Source organism: Neoarius graeffei, chromosome 17 (assembly GCF_027579695.1).
Source record: "Neoarius graeffei isolate fNeoGra1 chromosome 17, fNeoGra1.pri, whole genome shotgun sequence".
Classification (NCBI taxonomy): Eukaryota; Metazoa; Chordata; class Actinopteri; order Siluriformes; family Ariidae; genus Neoarius; species Neoarius graeffei.
Genome location: NC_083585.1, coordinates 15398592 through 15417106, shown reverse-complemented (window position 1 = coordinate 15417106; position 18515 = coordinate 15398592). Strand labels below are relative to the sequence as shown.

Below are 18515 nucleotides of genomic sequence, written 5' to 3'. Positions count from 1 at the left end.
TGTCCATCTAAGTTACGATTGTTCAGGTAGTATTTAAAAGGCTATTTAAAAAATTAAATAAACGCCGGGTGTATGTGTTTTTTAAATAGATATAAATCTGACTGCTATCAAGTTTTTTTGGCAAAAATTCTGATAAATTTGTATTTTTATTTGGATTTAAATGTACAGTCATAACCCTTCATCCAACTGCTAATTCCTACTCAGCAGTGTTAAGACTGAGCTAACGAGGGCATGGGGATCTCCAGACACTCATGTGAGGTCACTGCACGAGACGTCTAGGATGCATGTAATGGTGGCAGAGTCGGTGAAAGTCGTAGTCTGTCCAACAAAATTACGACTGTGCACTGTTACGTCCACACACAGGGATTTAAAAACTCAGAACTCGGCCACCCAAAGTCCCAGCCCGCCAAACTTTACAGGCACCTCCCTCTCCCCCAAGACCTTTCAAATCAGCCCAGGCATGGCCCGCTGTGACTGCAGTCTGTTATTCTCCCCCCAAACCCCTGCACAAGTGCGGCTTGCCGAAAACTTTAATATGAGCCCTGGCTCAAGCCAGCCTTTTTAAAAAAAATTCATAACTTGGCCTCCAAATGGCCCAGCCCCACCAAAGGAGGATATTGAGACCGTCAGACGAGAAGAAATTCTATGTTCCATGAAACCACCAAACCCAATAAACTCTTGTGGTGACTTCATTTTGTAAGGAGATATCCCAGATGTCCTCCTTCAAAAAGTCCTTGGGAGAAATTAATCCATAATATGCTGCCTTTCAAATTTCACTCACTTAAAGCCTAGATTACAACCGGACGTGCGATTTTTGGCATTTCCCAAACTGCTGCGGTTTTTTTGTTTGTGGAGAAAGACGCACGTTGGCCGTAAGTTTGTCTTGCAACCTGAAAAAAACGTAAGCGCCCGTAGAGTTTGTTTGACATGACAAAGAACCTCTGCGGCCGGTCTGCAGCCAGTCTACGGCTCGAAAATCAGCACGTCACACGCGCACCCTCCGTGCATTTCACGCGCATCCTCCGTGCATTTCTTGCGTTTTTTGCACGTAGACCGGCCGTAGGAGCACGTACTGCCGGTTGTGACCGAGGCTTAAGAGGACATCAGAATTTAATGTTTGATGTTTGTTTTTTCACAGGTTTTAATGTTTCAAAATTAGATACCGGTTATCACATTCTGGTATATTGTTATGTAGTTAAAGATTTTGTTTTGATTACATTTTCTAGTCAAATGAAAATAAAGACTTGGTCATTGTTGGCTTTTAGATTAGATTAGATAAAACTTTATTGATCCCTTTGGGAGGGTTCCCTCAGGGAAATTAAGATTCCAGCAGCATCATTACAGATAAACAGAGAAAAGAAATAGAGAAAAATTTCTAGATAAATTAAAATAAATTAAGTATTTACATATGAGTGATTCCACGCTTATGGGTACTGAAATGGGGACATGAACATATTTTTAAAAATTCACCTAAAACCATTTCTTTTTTTACCATCAGGTCACAAAACATGTAATCTTTAATGAATGATATGTTAAAAGATAACTTTAATTTTCTGAGATGTAATAAAAACATATTTATATGCCAAAGTCAGAACGTAACAGAAGTGTTGTGGACATATATATTCTCAATTTTAACAATGTAGAATTACTTTTTGAAACATAGGAAGGTGATGTTTTAGCAAATATAATTAATAAACATGTGTAGTAGAATAAACATACACATTCTTTCAATAAGATTAACATGGTATATAGCTAGATTGTAATTAATTTGTAACAGACGCGAGATGGACAATCGTAACAGAAGTAATGTAACAGACATCATTTTGGAACTCATAGGCTTGACTTTGGCATATAAATATGTTTTTATTACATCTCAGAAAATTAAAGTTATCTTTTAACACATCATTCATTAAAGATTACATGTTTTGTGACCTGATGGTAAAAAAAGAAATGGTTTTAGGTGAATAAGTTCATGTCCCCATTTCAGTACCCATAAGCGTGGAATCACTCATATACAAATATAAAAAGAATAAGATATGGGGAAGAGAGAGGAGGGGGAAAAAAGGAAAGGGGGGGCAGCAGGAGAGATATTGCACTTTATATTACACATTGTCTGGTATTGCTTATTGTTAGGCTAGGCTACTGCTCCTTCCCATCCTGTCCTCCTGTTACCCCTCCTCCCCCCCAGAGAGGAGTTTGTACAGTCTGATGGCGTGACGGACAAAGGAGTTTTTGAGTCTGTTCGTCCTGCACTTGGGAAGGAGCATTCTTAGGGTGTTCACACGGCACATATTTGCATCGATGCTGCACCGATGTATTTTGTTGCGATATATCTTACACCGGTGTAAATTTTGCGCAGCGTTCACACGTCACAACCCTGCTTACTAGAGAGAAGCGTGTTAGCACCGGTGCAGCCCCACTTGCGGTCACACGGCAGTTTCTGCGACCGTGTTATAGTAGCAAAAACTTTATTACTATCATTTCCTTTGATAGTAGTAAAGTTTTGATATTTCCTTTTATTACTATCATTTCCTATCATTATTACTATCATTTCCGATAGTAATAATGCGGAAATGAAATATGCGCATGCGTGAAAATGTACTTCTTTTTCCCGGTTGTCATGGCATCACCAAGTGCCGGGAAAACAACGTGGATGAAGACACCAGTGTTGCCAGATATTGCTGACGTTTTCCATCCCAAAATATGTTCAAATCCGCCAAAATGCACTTAAAACTGCCAAATCTGGCAACACTGGAAGACACGCAGTTCTGTTGTTGTTGATATTCGCCATTTTGGAAGCGCAAAATACCAGGATGCAAATTATGCAATACCCTTATGTAATCAACTCTTCTCACGCGTAGCGAGTCTACCCCTGTAGCGTTCAGACGTCCCATTTTATATCGGTGCTGCCCCGCAAACTAGCATTTACTCCGGAGTAAATTTCTTAAACCACCTCCCGAGCAGGGTTAGATTTGCACCGGTTTAAGCAGCTTTCAGGGGCTACACCGGTATAACTTTGTACCGTGTGAACGCTCTACCGGGGCAGCCCCGGTGCTACACCGGAGTAAAAGTTGCTGTGTGAACACCCCTTCTGTCACTGAACAGGCTCCTCTGGTTGCTGATGACGGTGTGCAGAGGGTGACTGGCATCGTCCATGATGTTCAATAGTATCGACATTATATTTGAGTATTTGTTGTTGTATTGGTTCAGTCAATTGATTAGACTAGACTTTCCATAAAATTTCTTAGATTGTCAGAGAGTGGGTGCAAAGGAGAACTGGCAGCACTGAGCAAATAAAATTTGAGTGTATAGTACGCTTGGGAAGATTTAACAAGAGCATTGGAAATCACAGAGAGATTTCAACTATTATGATGACAATCGAGGGCCACTGGACAATTTATGTCTGTGTAAAAATGTGGTTAGCATGTCCACCTCTCGATTGGGAGATCGCGAGTTCTACTCACGGTCGGGTCACACCAAAGGCCATCATAAAAATGGTACCTACTGCCGTCTGGCAAGGCACACTGCAATACAGATGCAAGTGGGGAGTCAAACTCTCGCGGTTACCAGAGGACTAGCCCCCCACCCCACTGTAACCCTCGCTATGTAATAGGCGAGAGGCTGAGGGCTACGGAAACGGAGATCGGTGCCACCCTGTGCGCCACATGGTGTGGGAAGGACTTTGTAAAAACATGGTGTCTGCAGCTTTAACGCCAACAAACTTTGAATGACCTGCTGTCTGTCTTCATGAATAGAGGTTTAAATTAGGAAAATGAAATGGTGTGTTTATCAAGGTGCAAGAATTCAGTAAGTGCTCTGTTTTGGCTGCTATTCAACACAGAGCACATGCACACATTATATTTTATTTACGTTTTATAATGAGCTTAGTTACAGCTAATAACTCTGTTATAATTCAGTTTATAATCCCAACCTCAGTCTTCAAGCATTTCTGACCTTGTTAACAGATAATTAATTAATAAAAAAAAAAAAACCTGACTAAATGCTAGCAATTGCAGCTACAGCCAATTGATAACGAGCTTCCGTAGGACATACTACACACGATCTCACAGCCTAGTTTGCAGCGTTGTTTAGCCAAAAATATAGTTGTTAGATTTAGTTATGATCAGCAGTGCCATGATTTTCAGTGAGTTTCATAGCTGTCATGTTTGGTAGTTATGAGCATGGTAAAAGTGGAAGCAGAGTTAGCAGTGTGACGTGTTTACAATAGTAGTGGATTATACAGCCAAAGGGTTTTCAGAGCAGTCCACATCACCTTCACAAAGAAATGGAGATTGATGTATCTCACATGCACTCGACTTGCAGCACACTCTAGCTTTTAGTCTAGGTAAATGGTGAATATTTTGAGTTCATTAATCTGAAATAAATCAGCGTACACATTATGATCAAATGTTGTGGACACATGAGCCACACCCATATGTGGTTCTTCCCCAAAGTGTTGCCACAAAACTGAAAGGATACAATTGTACTGGATGGCTTTGTATGCTGTTGCATTACAATTTCCCTTCACTGAGGCTACGGTGCCCAAACTGCTTCCAGCATGACAGTGTCCCTGTGCACCAAGCAAGGTCCATGAAGACATGGTTTGCCAAGGTTGGTATGGAAGAACATCAGTAGCTTGTACAGAGCCTTGACCTCAACCCCACTCTACACCTTTAGGATGAACTGGAATGCTGACTGCACCCCAAGCCTCCTCACACATCAGTGCCTGACCTCACTAATGCTCTCGTGGCTGAATGGGCAAATCTTCACAGCCATGGTCAGAAATTGGGTGGAAAGCCTTCCCAAAGAGCGGAGGTTGTTTGTAACAGTAAAGGTGGATGGGGCCGATGAGTACTGACTGTGTTAATGCTTGTGGTTTTTGAATGAGCACATACTAGTGTGATGGTCAGGTGTCCTTGTACTTTTGGCTACATGGTGTATGTTTGATTTAGCTGCTGTTAGACCTGTGTATATTTAACATCAGTTAATATATTTATTTTTGGGATTGCCACTGAAAAACTGTCTGAAGATGGTCAAGATTTGCACTTTGGGTTGAAAGTACATTGCAACCCCGCTGTAACGAACTCCTTGGAGGACGCCCAAATAGTTTGTTATACCACAAAGTTCATAATGAAATGGACCCATTTGTCACACCAAACACTCACTTTATATGTGAAATTTTAGGCACCTTCTCCTTATCACAAATTTCTCCTTCCGAGTCACTATTGTAGTTAATTGACTGAGGCCCTGTCCACACGGCAACGGATTCAGGTGAAGCTGATAAAATTGTTTATCGTTTCGGCCTAGCGTCCACACGGCACCGGCGTTTTGGGTGCCCCAAAATGAAATCTTTTGAGAACGGGTTCCAGAGTGGAAAAATCTGGCAACGGCCCCGTTGCGAAGTCGTCTGGATGAGTAGAACGGATTTGTTTACGATGACGTCACAACCACATGACTGTGAGTGCTTCACGCCGGGTAGAAGTGTAACGAACTCGATGCGAGTTGTCAACAAATCCTATAACTTGGTTCATGAAACGTGCTTACAAAATATTTTCACTGTGAATATTTATTGTGTAATGGTGCAAAGTGAGAGAGAGAGAGAGTGAGAGAATAGCCCTTAGGGCAGAGTCTTTAGTCCAAACACTGCGGAAGCAGTACCAAACCGCTCACCGCCTGTGCACTTTCCAAAAACAAAATAAAATCCCGCCAGCAAAAATAGGAAGAAAAAAAAAAGGAGCGATCTCACCTCTTCAGATGTTGGTTTAAGTCCTACAATACATTCCTCAAAAAGGGCGTAGAAGAACAAAGTAATCCATCAACGTGTAGCATTCAATTTATTCCGGACCATTAAAGAATTCTGGAGAATATCAGAATGTTGGCGTACCGGCTTCCATCTACCCCCATTCATTCCTCTTTCCGCGTCTTTCGTTTTACGCTACTGATTAATAATAAAAACTTTATGTGGCTAATGCTACAGAAGAAGGGGTTTATGCGCATGCGTCTATTTCTTCTATTGTTCTGGTGTCTCCGATGGGACCGTCTAGAGGTGTGGCACGTGTATTGTATCGTTTTCAGCAAGCGTTGCGTTGCCATATGTACCTGATATTTTACTGATCCGTTGCCCATGTGGACACAATATTTAAAAAAAAAAAATCTCGTTGCCGTTGTTGTGTGGATGTAGCCTGAGTTAAAGGATCACAGATGGAGGCGATGATTTCTTTGTCTGTTATGGAAATGACAGAGGTTACTGGTGTATCTTTCACCCACTGACCCATTCAGTTCATTAATGTGTTGAAAATTACTGATGTCATGCTGTGGGTCAAGGGGTATAAAAACGCCACTTGTATGCTTTAACTAGGTGTTAAGTTTGGCAGTATCAGCCGTCATTTGATCCTTTGATCACCATTCTCGATAATTGTTAGTGATTGACGCCTAAGGTGGGGTTTACATTAGACCGTATCAGTGGATCATCAGATTAACATTTTTAAAACGATTAGTGTGCACACAGCAACGCCAATACACGATTCACGTGCACACAGCAACGCCAATACACGGATACGCTTGGCTCCGCAGGCATCCTGCGCTCCAAATCACTCTGCCCTGAACAGCGAGTGCCCTCTGGAGGGTGCGCACTCCGGCCCTGCGCAGCTCACAGAGCGCGCGAGTGGAGCGCACAAGCTGTGATTTGGGACTGAGCCGCTGTGTGTGTGATCTCAGTGCATGTCGGGCATGCGCGTCACTTACCACTTGCAAGTGGAAGGATGGCAAGCCTAAAGACAATCATAACTACACAATGGGCAGTATTTGCATCAGTATTTGCAGTATTTTCATACTTTTATACTCTTTAATGAAAGGTGATACAAGGCGGAAGTCCGCGCCGTTTTTCAGCAGTCACGTCACATGACCAATGCCAGCGAATCAGGAAGGTAGATGTCACAGTGACGTTGTCCACTGACGACGCCAGCTAGAGCTCAGCACAGCGTATCCGCGTATTCTCAATGTTTACACAGCACCGGACCAGACATGATCTGGATTGAATACGTGGACCCTGGCGAATTCCCGTTTCCAGGCATTTTAATGTAAACGGACAGTGCATCCGTGAAGAAAACGAGACAGATACGGTCTAATGTAAACTTGGCCTAAGACTCGTTAAGCCTTTGTTTTGCAGTTTTGCAACCTTTTCCGTCTAGGTACGGAAAGCTTGAGTGGGAGGTGTCGCGGCGAACGCCCTTTTTGTCAGCCGGTATGCAAGCGCGTTAATTACTCACCTGCGCGCAATCAAGGAGAACAAAGCGACACGCTGACTACTTGGTCGGGTGCGAGGACTGAACAGCAAAAAATAGGCTGCTGAAGCGCGAAATACAAACTCGATCACTTGCTGAGCATTTTGTGAAGCTGTGTAGAAGTTTTACCATTGTCAAGATCTGAACAGACAGCCGGTAAGCTCGCGTTTTTTATTTTGTTGTGAATGCGAGGAAATTGTTGCGCTGACGGGGCATTGAGATGCGGGGAAAATGTTTGTGTTTGTAGCGTCTTAAGGTTCAAATATTCACATGGCGCTTTGTGTAATTGTTGGCTGGTAAGGGTTATTACAATTTGCTTTGTTTGGTCCGGTAAAAGGTGTGGCAGCTTGCTTGGTCTCATGTTTGAAATGGCCCAATTTAGATGTGGTTTGATGCGTGGATATTATTGTGCTGAATCCTTGGGTGCCAGCGAAGACATGGTTTAAAAGCATTTATCTTTTTCTACTTGCATACAGTGCATGTTTAAAACAAATTGAAAGTATTTCATTGCTAAAATGTTCATGGTGGATATGGTTTGTAAATATGTAGGTTGGCTTGTTACTTGGTAACTCATTTACTGGGTTTAGTAACTTGCTTAATTCATTATGGCCCTTGTGGTTAAAATTTAATATTTTGATGCATTTACGCTGAAACAGTTCATTCAAAATCTGTCTCAAGTTAAAGTAAATTCTGTCTATTTTCACATACATGTATTTAATGTTAAGCTTTTGATAATCATTTTTTGTGTAACTGCTTTTATAAAAAGAAAAAAAAAGTGCAAATTGGTAAATGGATGGTGTTTGTCTTTTAAGGTTTTTCATCTGCAAAGGAAAAAAGAAAAAGATGGAACAAAGGCCTGGTTTGAGTGAATTCCAGTTTTAGGTGGGGTTTACATTAGACCGTATCAGCGGATCATCAGATTAACGTTTTTAAAACGATTCGCGTGCACACAGCAACGCCAATACACGATTCGCGTGCACACAGCAACGCCAATACACGGATACGCTCGGCTCCGCAGGCATCCTGCGCTCCAAATCACTCCGCCCTGAACAGCGAGTGCCCTCTGGAGGGTGCGCACTCCGGCCCTGCGCAGCTCACAGAGCGCACGAGTGTAGTGCACGAGCAGTGATTCGGGACTGAGCCGCTGTGTGTGTGATCCCAGTGCATATCACTTACCACTTGCAAGTGGAAGGATGGCAAGCCTAAAGACAATCATAACTACACAATGGGCAGTATTTGCATCAGTATTTGCAGTATTTTCATACTTTTATACTCTTTAATGAAAGGTGATACAAGGTGGAAGTCCGCACCGTTTTTCAGCAGTCGCGTCACATGACCAACGCCAGCGAATCAGGAAGGTGGATGTCACAGTGACGTTGTCCAATGACGACGCCAGCTAGAGCTCAGCACAGCGTATCCGCGTATTCTCAATGTTTACACAGCACCGGACCAGACACGATCTAGATTGAATACGTGGACCCTGGCGGATTCCCGTTTCCAGGCGTTTTAATGTAAACGGACAGTGCATCCGCGAAGAAAACGAGACAGATACGGTCTAATGTAAACTTGGCCTTAATGTTCAGCATTGGTATTACCCTTCAAGTGTGGGATAAGCACAGCAAAGGAGCAAAACACTTGACAATGACGTTAACACACATTGTTAACTTGACTGCAGGCTTGATTACTTATCGTCTCTGGTGGGAAGAGGAGTGCATGGCTCAGTGCATCATGTAAGCAGGCGAATGATGAATGTAATTGCAGTAAGTGTTTATTTTCAAACAGGTAGGCAAACAGTTCAAAAAGATAAGACAAAGGCGGGGGTCATGAAACGGGCAGTGGTTGAGCGAGGCACAGAGAGGCGGAGGCAAAGACGAAAAGCAGAGTCCAAATGCACAAAACAAAGTCAAAACCAAAAAGGCACTACACAGATACAAGGCTTGGTAACGTGTGAGACAAGGTACAACGTCTATACTTCAAGTCTGTGTGTTTAGAGAGTCTTTATAAGCTTGTGCTGTGATTCTGCTGTAATCTGGAACAGGTGCATAGTAATTATTCCTAATGGTGCTGTGCATGCTGAGAGTGTACGCATAGATGTGAAAATGTTTTTTGATGAACACTCCCGACTCCTTGTCATTAAAGGTGGGGACCGTGAACTTGGTTCATTATATGTGAAAGTTCATAATGTTCATTATAGCAGGATTGCAGTGTAAAAAGGTTGATGCAGAAAGATTAAATGGATGCATCAGTACAACAACGGATCACTCTTAACGCATTACAAATGAGCTTAATGGTCATAATTGATAAACTTTTCTTTAAACCTAAAAATATCTCATTTCATTATTTGTAGCTGCTTTATCCTGTTCTACAGGGTCGCAGGCAAGCTGGAGCCTATCCCAGCTGACTACGGGCGAAAGGCGGGGTACACCCTGGACAAGTCGCCAGGTCATCACAGGGCTGACGAGCTAAAAATATGTTATACATTTTGATTTATTGTGCAGGACTGTAAAATTGCCTAAAACTCCACCATCCACCTGAGCATTTATGATCATTGCAGTTTCCAATTCTGAAGCTTGTATCATTATACCCTCCTGTGCTGTCAGTGAGGTGATAGTAAGGCAGTGCTCCGATTGTACTCCATAACCAACCATGACACCATAACAACCCTATAATCCACATACGGTCCTTACTTTGATCAAAGTTTTGTCCAGGAAAATGAACTGTTATATATATCTCAGCCTAAAGGTGTGTGTGTGTGTTTCATACAGAGGCACATGCCCCAGTGTTTTCGTGAACCAACTGCAGCTCCTTTGAGGAAGCTTTCTGTTGACTTAATCAAAACCTACAAACACATTAATGAGGTAAGATCTGCTGCCAAAACGGGCATGTTTGTTTAATAATGTATAAGGGCAGTAAACTCTAAGAAGCATTGGTCAAAATCTTAATGTAATTATTTATTTATTGCTGTCTTGTTTCTGTTTTAACCCTTACCCAGAGTTTTATGCTACCGATACATGAGCTAAGGTTTGACTTCCAATTCTTCAGCTAATTCAGTGATTTGTGTAGCAGATACTCATCTATGACTAATAATAAACAGGTTAAAATCCATGCTGTTACAGAAAAAACCCAAAACCTAGCATCGTTGTAAGGAGATGTTTGTTAAATGTTTATGGAAGGAGTCTCAGGTGTAAGCACTTTAACAGTAATGCCGCTTTTCCACTACCAACGCGGCTGAGTTGGGCTGAGCCGTGCCGTGCTGAGTTGGGCTGAGTCGAGCTGAGCGGGGCTGTTGGAGTTGCATTTCGACTACAACCGCGCTGAACCGTGCTGGCTGGAAGTGGGTGGACACATGGGGTGGAGTTAGCGAAAGTGGGTGGACGTCACGTGATGTCGTTAGGCGGCGCAAACAGTGACATCAGTGACCTTTTAAGCGGTAGTCTCACGACCCGGATAGTAAACAATAAACATGGAGGACATGGAGTCGTTAGTGTTCCTGGTCTTGGTGCTGTAGCTTGTTGTCACCGACAATGCCAACAGATACTGGCAAGAGCGTATAGATGAGGCAAGGCGCATACAGGCTTCAGAAATTCTCGTAATTCGTAATTCTTCTTCTGGGTTTACGGTGTTTACAGATCCCAGCGTGCTCGCGGGGCGTGTGTGGGCATGTGAGGACACTCCTCCTCACCAATCAGTGCACAGGGGAGTGTCTCCTCACGCCCCTAGCCTCACTCAGCTCGGTTTGGCTCACTTCAGCCCCACTCCAAAACCGTGCGAGTTTTGGGTGCTGAGTAAGGCTGAAGTGAGCTCAGTCGCGCCGCTCTGAGGTAGTCGAAACGCGAGCAGTGTTGGGCTGAAGTGAGCTGAAAAAGGGTAGTGGAAAAGGGCCATAAGTTTTCAGTCATGGGAGAGTCTCCAGGACCAAGACTTTAGGCTTTCAGGTTTCTTGGAAACGTCAAGCGTGAGGAGATGAGAGGCTGGTGCAGGAGATATATATATATATATATATATATATATATATATATATATATACATACAAAAATTTTTTATTTTAAATAGCTGCTATCATGTCAGCGATGATAGTAACTTAGTTGTTTTGTGGACATTCATTCATACTATGAGCACACAAAAATTGACATGCACTAGGGTTTTTCTGGTAAAATACTGTTAGTATTTTTTTGTCAATTTGGCACCTCCTGAAAATGTCACAGATTTGTATGTGGCACAGTAAGTGATACAGGGTGGTCCGAAAAGTCAGAAATCAATGAGAATGCAATGAGTAAATATGTTGATCTGAATATGTTGAGCAAACATGTTGATGCAACAGCTGAGAAAACGCATATAGTGTAAGGCTGAACATGTAGAGCGTGTGGTGTAAAGAATAAATACAAAATTACGTATATGGAGTTTTATTGTCATTGGTTCCTGAATTTTCAGACACCCTGTATATCATTTTATGAACACCCATATAAAACGGACTGATATTGTTTGAGACAAACGTAAGAGAAACTGATGTTTTGTTTGTTTTTAATCTTTCATTCTGCGTAGGTGTATTATGCAAAAAAGAAACGACGGCATCAACAGGGTCATTGTGAGGACTCCAGCCATAAGAAAGAGAAGAAAGTCTTCAATGATGGCTATGATGATGACAACTTTGATTACATTGTTAAGAATGGAGAGAAGTGGATGGACCGTTATGAAATCGACTCTTTAATAGGAAAGGGTTCATTTGGGCAGGTATGGTCCCTAACATATGGTCATGTCATATATGCAGATGAAGGCACAGCTTCTATTGACTGACTTGTATATTTAATATGCTTGCTGCTCAAACAGAGCTAGTCAGGTCCAATTCCCACACATACACTGTGTGGTCAAAAGTGTGTGGATACCTGACCATTCACACCCATATTTGGTTGTTGAACATCCTATAATAAATTTAGTCCCCCATTTGCTGTTGTAATAACCTCCACACTCCTGAGAAGGCTTTCCACTAGATTTTTGGAGCGTGGCTGTGGGATTTGCTCATTTCGCCCACAAGAGCATTAATGAGATGAGACACTGATGTCAGGTCATGAGGCCTGGGGTGCAGTCGGTGTTTCAGTTCATCCCAAAGCTGTTCAGTGTGATTGAGGGCAGGAATCTGTACAGGACATTGGAGTTCTTCTACTTCAGTATTCAATCTAATGCCATGTACACACGTAGCCGGGTATTTTTAAAACCGAACATTTCCCCCCCCCCTCCGTTTATAAAAATGTTTTATCCACACCACCTCGTCTTCAAAAAAAATCCCTTCCACACATAACCGAACATCTGCGTTTTCAATCACATTCATAAGCATTCCAAACCTGTAGATGGCTATTTCCCCAAATCCTACCCCCTAATCACATCGCCTGTGCTCTTGGAGCAGTAGTTGGGCTTCTAAAATTAAAGATGTAAATAGCACCTGCACAATAATTAACGCTTTCAAGGCACTACTCCGATCCATTACTCTTTAGCTAGCCGCACACTACGCCGATTTTCAGCGTACCGAGCCAACTGAAGTCGCGAGTCAGGCGTAAAGACTAGTTTTCGATGGTACCGACTCATCTCACAGCCGATTCGAAAAACTAATCGGGAGCCAGACTGATCGGCGAGAGTCGCTAGCAGTAGCCAATCATATCTTTCGCATATAACACGTGACATCATTAAACACAATTTCTAGCGCGAGAAATACGTGTTGGTAGCACCTAATGCAGGTATATACTGTAATTCCATAGACTGAAGCTTTATCCATAGACACAGTGGGCTGGAAAGCCACTCTGCTCAAGTTGTGTGGCTGAATTCCAAATCGCTTTAACTCCCCTATATAAGTGCACTATTTAAGGTTGGGAATAATAGCTCATGCAGCCTAGATAGTGCGCTACATATTCCATGTTGTGTCATTTGTAATTCAGCCTGTAGCATCTTCAAGTGTTGGATTTAACAGTAATTATATCCAATAGCCAATCACAAAGCTATTAAGTTGTCACATGTCGCTTCAATCGCGACTGCACTCGTCAACAGTCGGGGATGTGTGCGTGCCCTGTCGGGAGTCGGCTCTGAAATGGGTCGGTTCGGTACCGCGTGGATCGCCGTGGTGTGCGGCTAGCTTAAGTCCATGCTTAATCTGGCTTCTGCAGTAAACAAAGGTCGCACGTTTGACGTCAGGGCAGAGTTGTTGTCATTTTTTTGGCGCAGATTGTGACGTTCTAAAACGCAAACCTCCGGTTATCTCTGTCTACACGAAAAGGCGTACACGGAGTTTTCAAAAATCTTCACTTTGCCCGGAGTTTTTTTTAAATATTCGTTTTTGATGTGTTTTCATGTGGATGACAGGCCAAAACGTAGAAAAATATCTTCGATTTAGCAGATACCCGGCTACGTGTGGACGGGGTCTCAGGCAGCCAAGAAACCTTTGTCACACACACACTCGAGCACAGACTTGAGCACCCAGTGAAATTTAACCTCTGCATTTAACCCTGTGGCAGCGGGGGCGTGGCCAAGCAGCAGTCTGTGAATGGAGGGCGGGGTCGGGGAAGGTAAGTGGCTAAGTCGTTCCACCTGCTGTTAGTGTGTGTGTGTGTCTGTTTATTACAGGGACGGAGCATAAAAAGAGAGAGAGAAGAGGAGAGCTCTCTCCCCAACCACAATGCGTGTGTGTGTGAGAGTGAGTGAGTGGATGGATAGATGAAAGGAAGCAAGCAAGCTGAAAAGCCGAATAAAAAGATATTCATACAAATATCAACTCTTGCCTGCCGCGCTTCTGTGCTCCTGAGTTTCGGCACCACTGTAAAACTTCCTGATGTGGGTGGAGCACAGAAGCACGGCAGGCGAGAGTTGATATTTGTACGAATATCTTTTTATTCGGCTTTTCAGCTTGCTTGCTTCCTTTCATCCATCCATCCATCACTCACTCACTCACACACGCATTGTGGTTGGGGAGAGAGCTCTCTTTCTCTGCTCGCTCTCTCTCCTTTTACGCTCTGTCCCTGTAACAAACACACACATTAATTGACAGCAGGTGGAATGACTTAGCCACTTACCTTCCCTGACCCCGCCCTCCATTCACAGACTGCTGCTTGGCCACGCCCCCGCTGCCACAAACCCATCTGAAGCAGTGAACACACACACGCACACAAGTGAGCAATGAGCGCGCGCACACACCCAGAGCAGTGGGCAGTTGTGGATTAGGTGCACTTGCTCAAGGGCACTTCAGCCCAACCTCAGGCCAAGGCTGTCCCATGTTAACCTAACTGCATGTCTTTGAACTGTGGGGGGGAAAACTGGCATACCCAGAGGAAACCCACACAGACACAGGAAGAAAATGCAAGCTCCGCACAGAAAGGCCCCCATCAGCTGCTGGGCTCAAACCCAGAATATTCTTGCTGTGAAGCGACAGTGCTAACCACTGCACCACTATGCTGCCATGGATCTCATTTTGTGCTGGAACATATTTTGGGCCTCTTGGTTCCAGTCAAGAGGAACTCTACAGTGATTATTCTACAGTAGACAGTTGTGTGCATCAGACTTTGTGCCAAATTTGAGGAAGGCTGTACATATGGGTATGATGGGCAGGTGTGTCCAAACTTTTGACCAAGTAGTGTACATGCCTGACACCACTTTAGTATTCTTATTGTCGTCTTTGGTGTGTCACTGAAACTTAAATATGTACTGATGTGTCTTTTAATTGGCTTCTTGCAGGTTGTTAAAGCTTATGACCGTGCTGAACAGGAATGGGTCGCAATCAAAATCATCAAGAACAAGAAGGCTTTTCTGAATCAAGCTCAGATTGAAGTGCGGCTGCTGGAGCTCATGAACAAACATGATACAGAAATGAAATATTACATAGGTATTAAATTCAGATGACATTTTGAATCTTGGGCTACATGGTGTATTAATGATGCAGTTTATTGTATAAACTATAATTGTTTTTCTATTAGTGTGTATTACATTACATTGTTTTCAGTAAAATAATTTTTCAGTTCAGTAAAGCCCCTTAATATATTTTCCCCTCCCCCCCTTTAGTTCATCTGAAGCGGCACTTCATGTTTCGGAATCACCTTTGTTTAGTGTTTGAAATGTTGTCATACAACTTGTATGATTTGTTACGAAACACAAACTTCAGAGGAGTTTCTTTAAACCTGACGCGGAAGTTTGCCCAGCAGCTCTGCACAGCACTGCTGTTTCTTGCCACTCCTGAACTCAGCATCATCCACTGTGACCTCAAGCCAGAGAACATCCTACTATGTAACCCCAAGAGAAGCGCCATTAAAATAGTGGACTTTGGAAGCTCCTGCCAACTGGGACAGAGGGTATAATTAGAACAGTTTCTCTCATTGTTTGTGTGTGGGTTGTTGTTGTTGTTGTTGTTGTTGTTTTTCCTTTCTTAATTATTTAAATGTAATTGCATCTTTTTCAGATATATCAGTATATCCAGAGTCGATTCTACCGCTCCCCTGAAGTGCTGTTAGGAATGCCATATGATCTGACAATAGACATGTGGTCTCTGGGGTGCATACTGGTGGAGATGCATACAGGAGAGCCTCTGTTCAGTGGAGCCAATGAGGTGAGAAACCTCATGATTGAGTCAGTAAAAAGCGGGGGGGGTTGTTTTTTTTTTTTAAACTTTAACAGTGTGGCTACAGTGAATTATTCAATTTGGGTTGGGGTGTTCTCAACTAAATGTCTAAAGATCCGTCATGGATTGTCTGTGTCAGGAAATCTAAGATTTGTAACAAATAAACATAGCAGCCCACTGAGGAGGTTATTGTAATTGTACAGTCTATCAAAGGACGTACTGTCAAATTGTACAGTATATTGGTTTGGTGTTATGTTTCTATTTTGTGCTTAATTGTTAACACATACAGTATGTGTGTAGAGGGGAAAAAATGAAAGCTCTTTTCATTTCACTCAGGTGGACCAAATGAACAAAATTGTTGAAGTCCTTGGTATCCCACCCAGTCACATAATGGACCTAGCACCAAAAGCCAGAAAGTTTTTTGAGAAATTATCAGATGGGACGTGGAGCATTAAGAAGACCAAAGACGGGAAAAGGGTGCATTTTATTTCTGTTTTTCTATGGACTATAGTGAGCTTGTATGTTCATTACTAAGTTGTTTGTTTGTCAACAGTACAAGCCTCCAGCTTCTCGTAAACTCCATACCATTTTGGGGGTGGAGGCTGGTGGACCTGGTGGTCGAAGAGCTGGTGAGTCTGGCCATGCAGTGGCTGACTACTTGAAGTTCAAGGACCTTGTGCTCAGAATGCTAGACTACGACCCCAAGACTCGAATCCAGCCCTACTATGCGCTCCAGCACAGCTTCTTTAAGAAGACTGCAGATGAAGGAACCAACACAAGCAGCAGTGTTTCAACAAGTCCTGCACTTGAGCATTCGCAGTCCTCAGGGACCACTTCTAGTACATCCTCAAGCTCAGGTGCCCTGCAAATAGAGTCCCACTTTGCCTACTCAGTGGTCCCTACTTACAGCAATCAAGTGACTCAATAAGTGCTATTAAGAGGTTTCACCTTGTTCTATGAATGAGAACATCAAAATGCAACTTCATTCAACTTCTTTCTTAGAGAAGATGATGGTATTCCTGCATTAAAATAGGTTCTACTGAGGCTAAACATTATAAAGCTGTTTGTTTTATTTATTTGTTTATTTATGCAACACATACTGTTTAGGTTAGATCCAGATTGGTTTCGTTTTGCCTGACACACAATAAGAGAATAAAACAGGCCTATAGCTTGTCTTCTGTTAAAAGAGCTTGTCTACTGAACACAAAACTGCTTTTTCTGTGGTACTACAGGGTAATTGTGATACCCTTATTTGCAGGACCATTAACGTGCCGCCTTATATATTTAATCTTGCAAAAATATTTTGTTGGGTTTGATTTTTGAGGGTTAAAGTCCCTCATAATCATAGTTCTGTATCATAGATCAAAATCTTCCTCTCCCAAATTCTATACATTTGTAAAGCTTGTTGTTTGTGCCATCATTGGGAAATCACAAGTTCAAATCCCAACATTGCCACAGACATCTATAGCCAATGGGAGCAGAGCTAGCCATGCTGTCTGTGTGGGAGGAGTGGCATCTTTCTCCCTCTCCCTGTAAATCACAGCAACGCTTCCTAACACTAACAGACAGTGCTTTCCAGCAGTGACACATTTTAAAACATATAAAAAGAAATCACAAAATGCATAGTGTATTATAATTTATAATGATATATCGCCATAGTCTGGTGGTTTATTTTTTTAAAGAATAGTATACAGTTTTGGAGCTTGAATTTGTATTTTGACTAAGCAGTTATTCAGGATTGACCACACCTTTTCCGAATAGTACAGAACATTTACAGTAGAATTGTGAATAAGTCTAATTTTTTTAGTAATTTAGCAGTCTCATCCCTGGAAATGTATAGTATTTTTGTAAATTTGGTTTAATCCACTTGACCTGGAAACCATTTTTAGAAGGACTTCACCTTGCATCCCCTGTCAGTTCAGGCCCTGTGTCCTTTTGTCTGTGAACATATGAAAATGAAAGAACCGACTCATTTATGAGTAAGTTCCAAGGAGTCACATAATTGTTCAGAAATCATAATCACTGAATTGCACTTGGTTCTTAAAATTCAATTAAGCAATTATATATTAATTTTAAAACTAAACAACAATCTATGAAGCCGGCCAACCAAGTATTTCAATATGTTTCCTGTCCCAAGAGGGGTAAAAACACACATTCTCTTTTATGGAAACACCTTTATAATATGAATATTTAAATTTAGGCGGCACAGTGGTGTAGTGGTTAGCGCTGTCGCCTCACAGCAAGAAGGTCCGGGTTTGAGCCCCGTGGCCGGCGAGGGCCTTTCTGTGCGGAGTTTGCATGTTCTCCCCGTGTCCGCGTGGGTTTCCTCCGGGTGCTCCGGTTTCCCCCACAGTCCAAAGACATGCAGGTTAGGTTAACTGGTGACTCTAAATTGAGCGTAGGTGTGAATGTGAGTGTGAATGGTTGTCTGTGTCTATCAGTGCGTTTACATGCACATAGAGAAAATCGAATTTCTGCCATAGCTCGACTGAAATCGAAGTTCTAAATGCCATGGAAACACCTTAGCTCGGCTGAAATCAAACCGAACTGGATTTCTCGTAATTGAGCTACGCGACCTAAATTATGCAATTGTAGCCGAGCTACTTAGTGCATGTAAACCCTGTCGAGCTACTTACTTCAGC

The 18515-nt window shown here is 42.6% G+C and overlaps 1 protein-coding gene across 1 annotated transcript in view; it reads left to right on the top strand.

Moving 5' to 3' along the window:
• dyrk1ab (dual-specificity tyrosine-(Y)-phosphorylation regulated kinase 1A, b) overlaps window positions 1–18515 on the top strand; it is a 93949-nt gene that overhangs the window by 68376 nt on the left and 7058 nt on the right. The window contains exons 3-9 of the mRNA XM_060943773.1: window positions 10049–10141; window positions 11826–12014; window positions 14997–15144; window positions 15321–15607; window positions 15715–15861; window positions 16210–16350; window positions 16427–16730. Of these exons, the coding sequence (XP_060799756.1) occupies window positions 10049–10141; window positions 11826–12014; window positions 14997–15144; window positions 15321–15607; window positions 15715–15861; window positions 16210–16350; window positions 16427–16730 (1309 nt within the window). The remainder of the gene's footprint in view (window positions 1–10048; window positions 10142–11825; window positions 12015–14996; window positions 15145–15320; window positions 15608–15714; window positions 15862–16209; window positions 16351–16426; window positions 16731–18515) is intronic.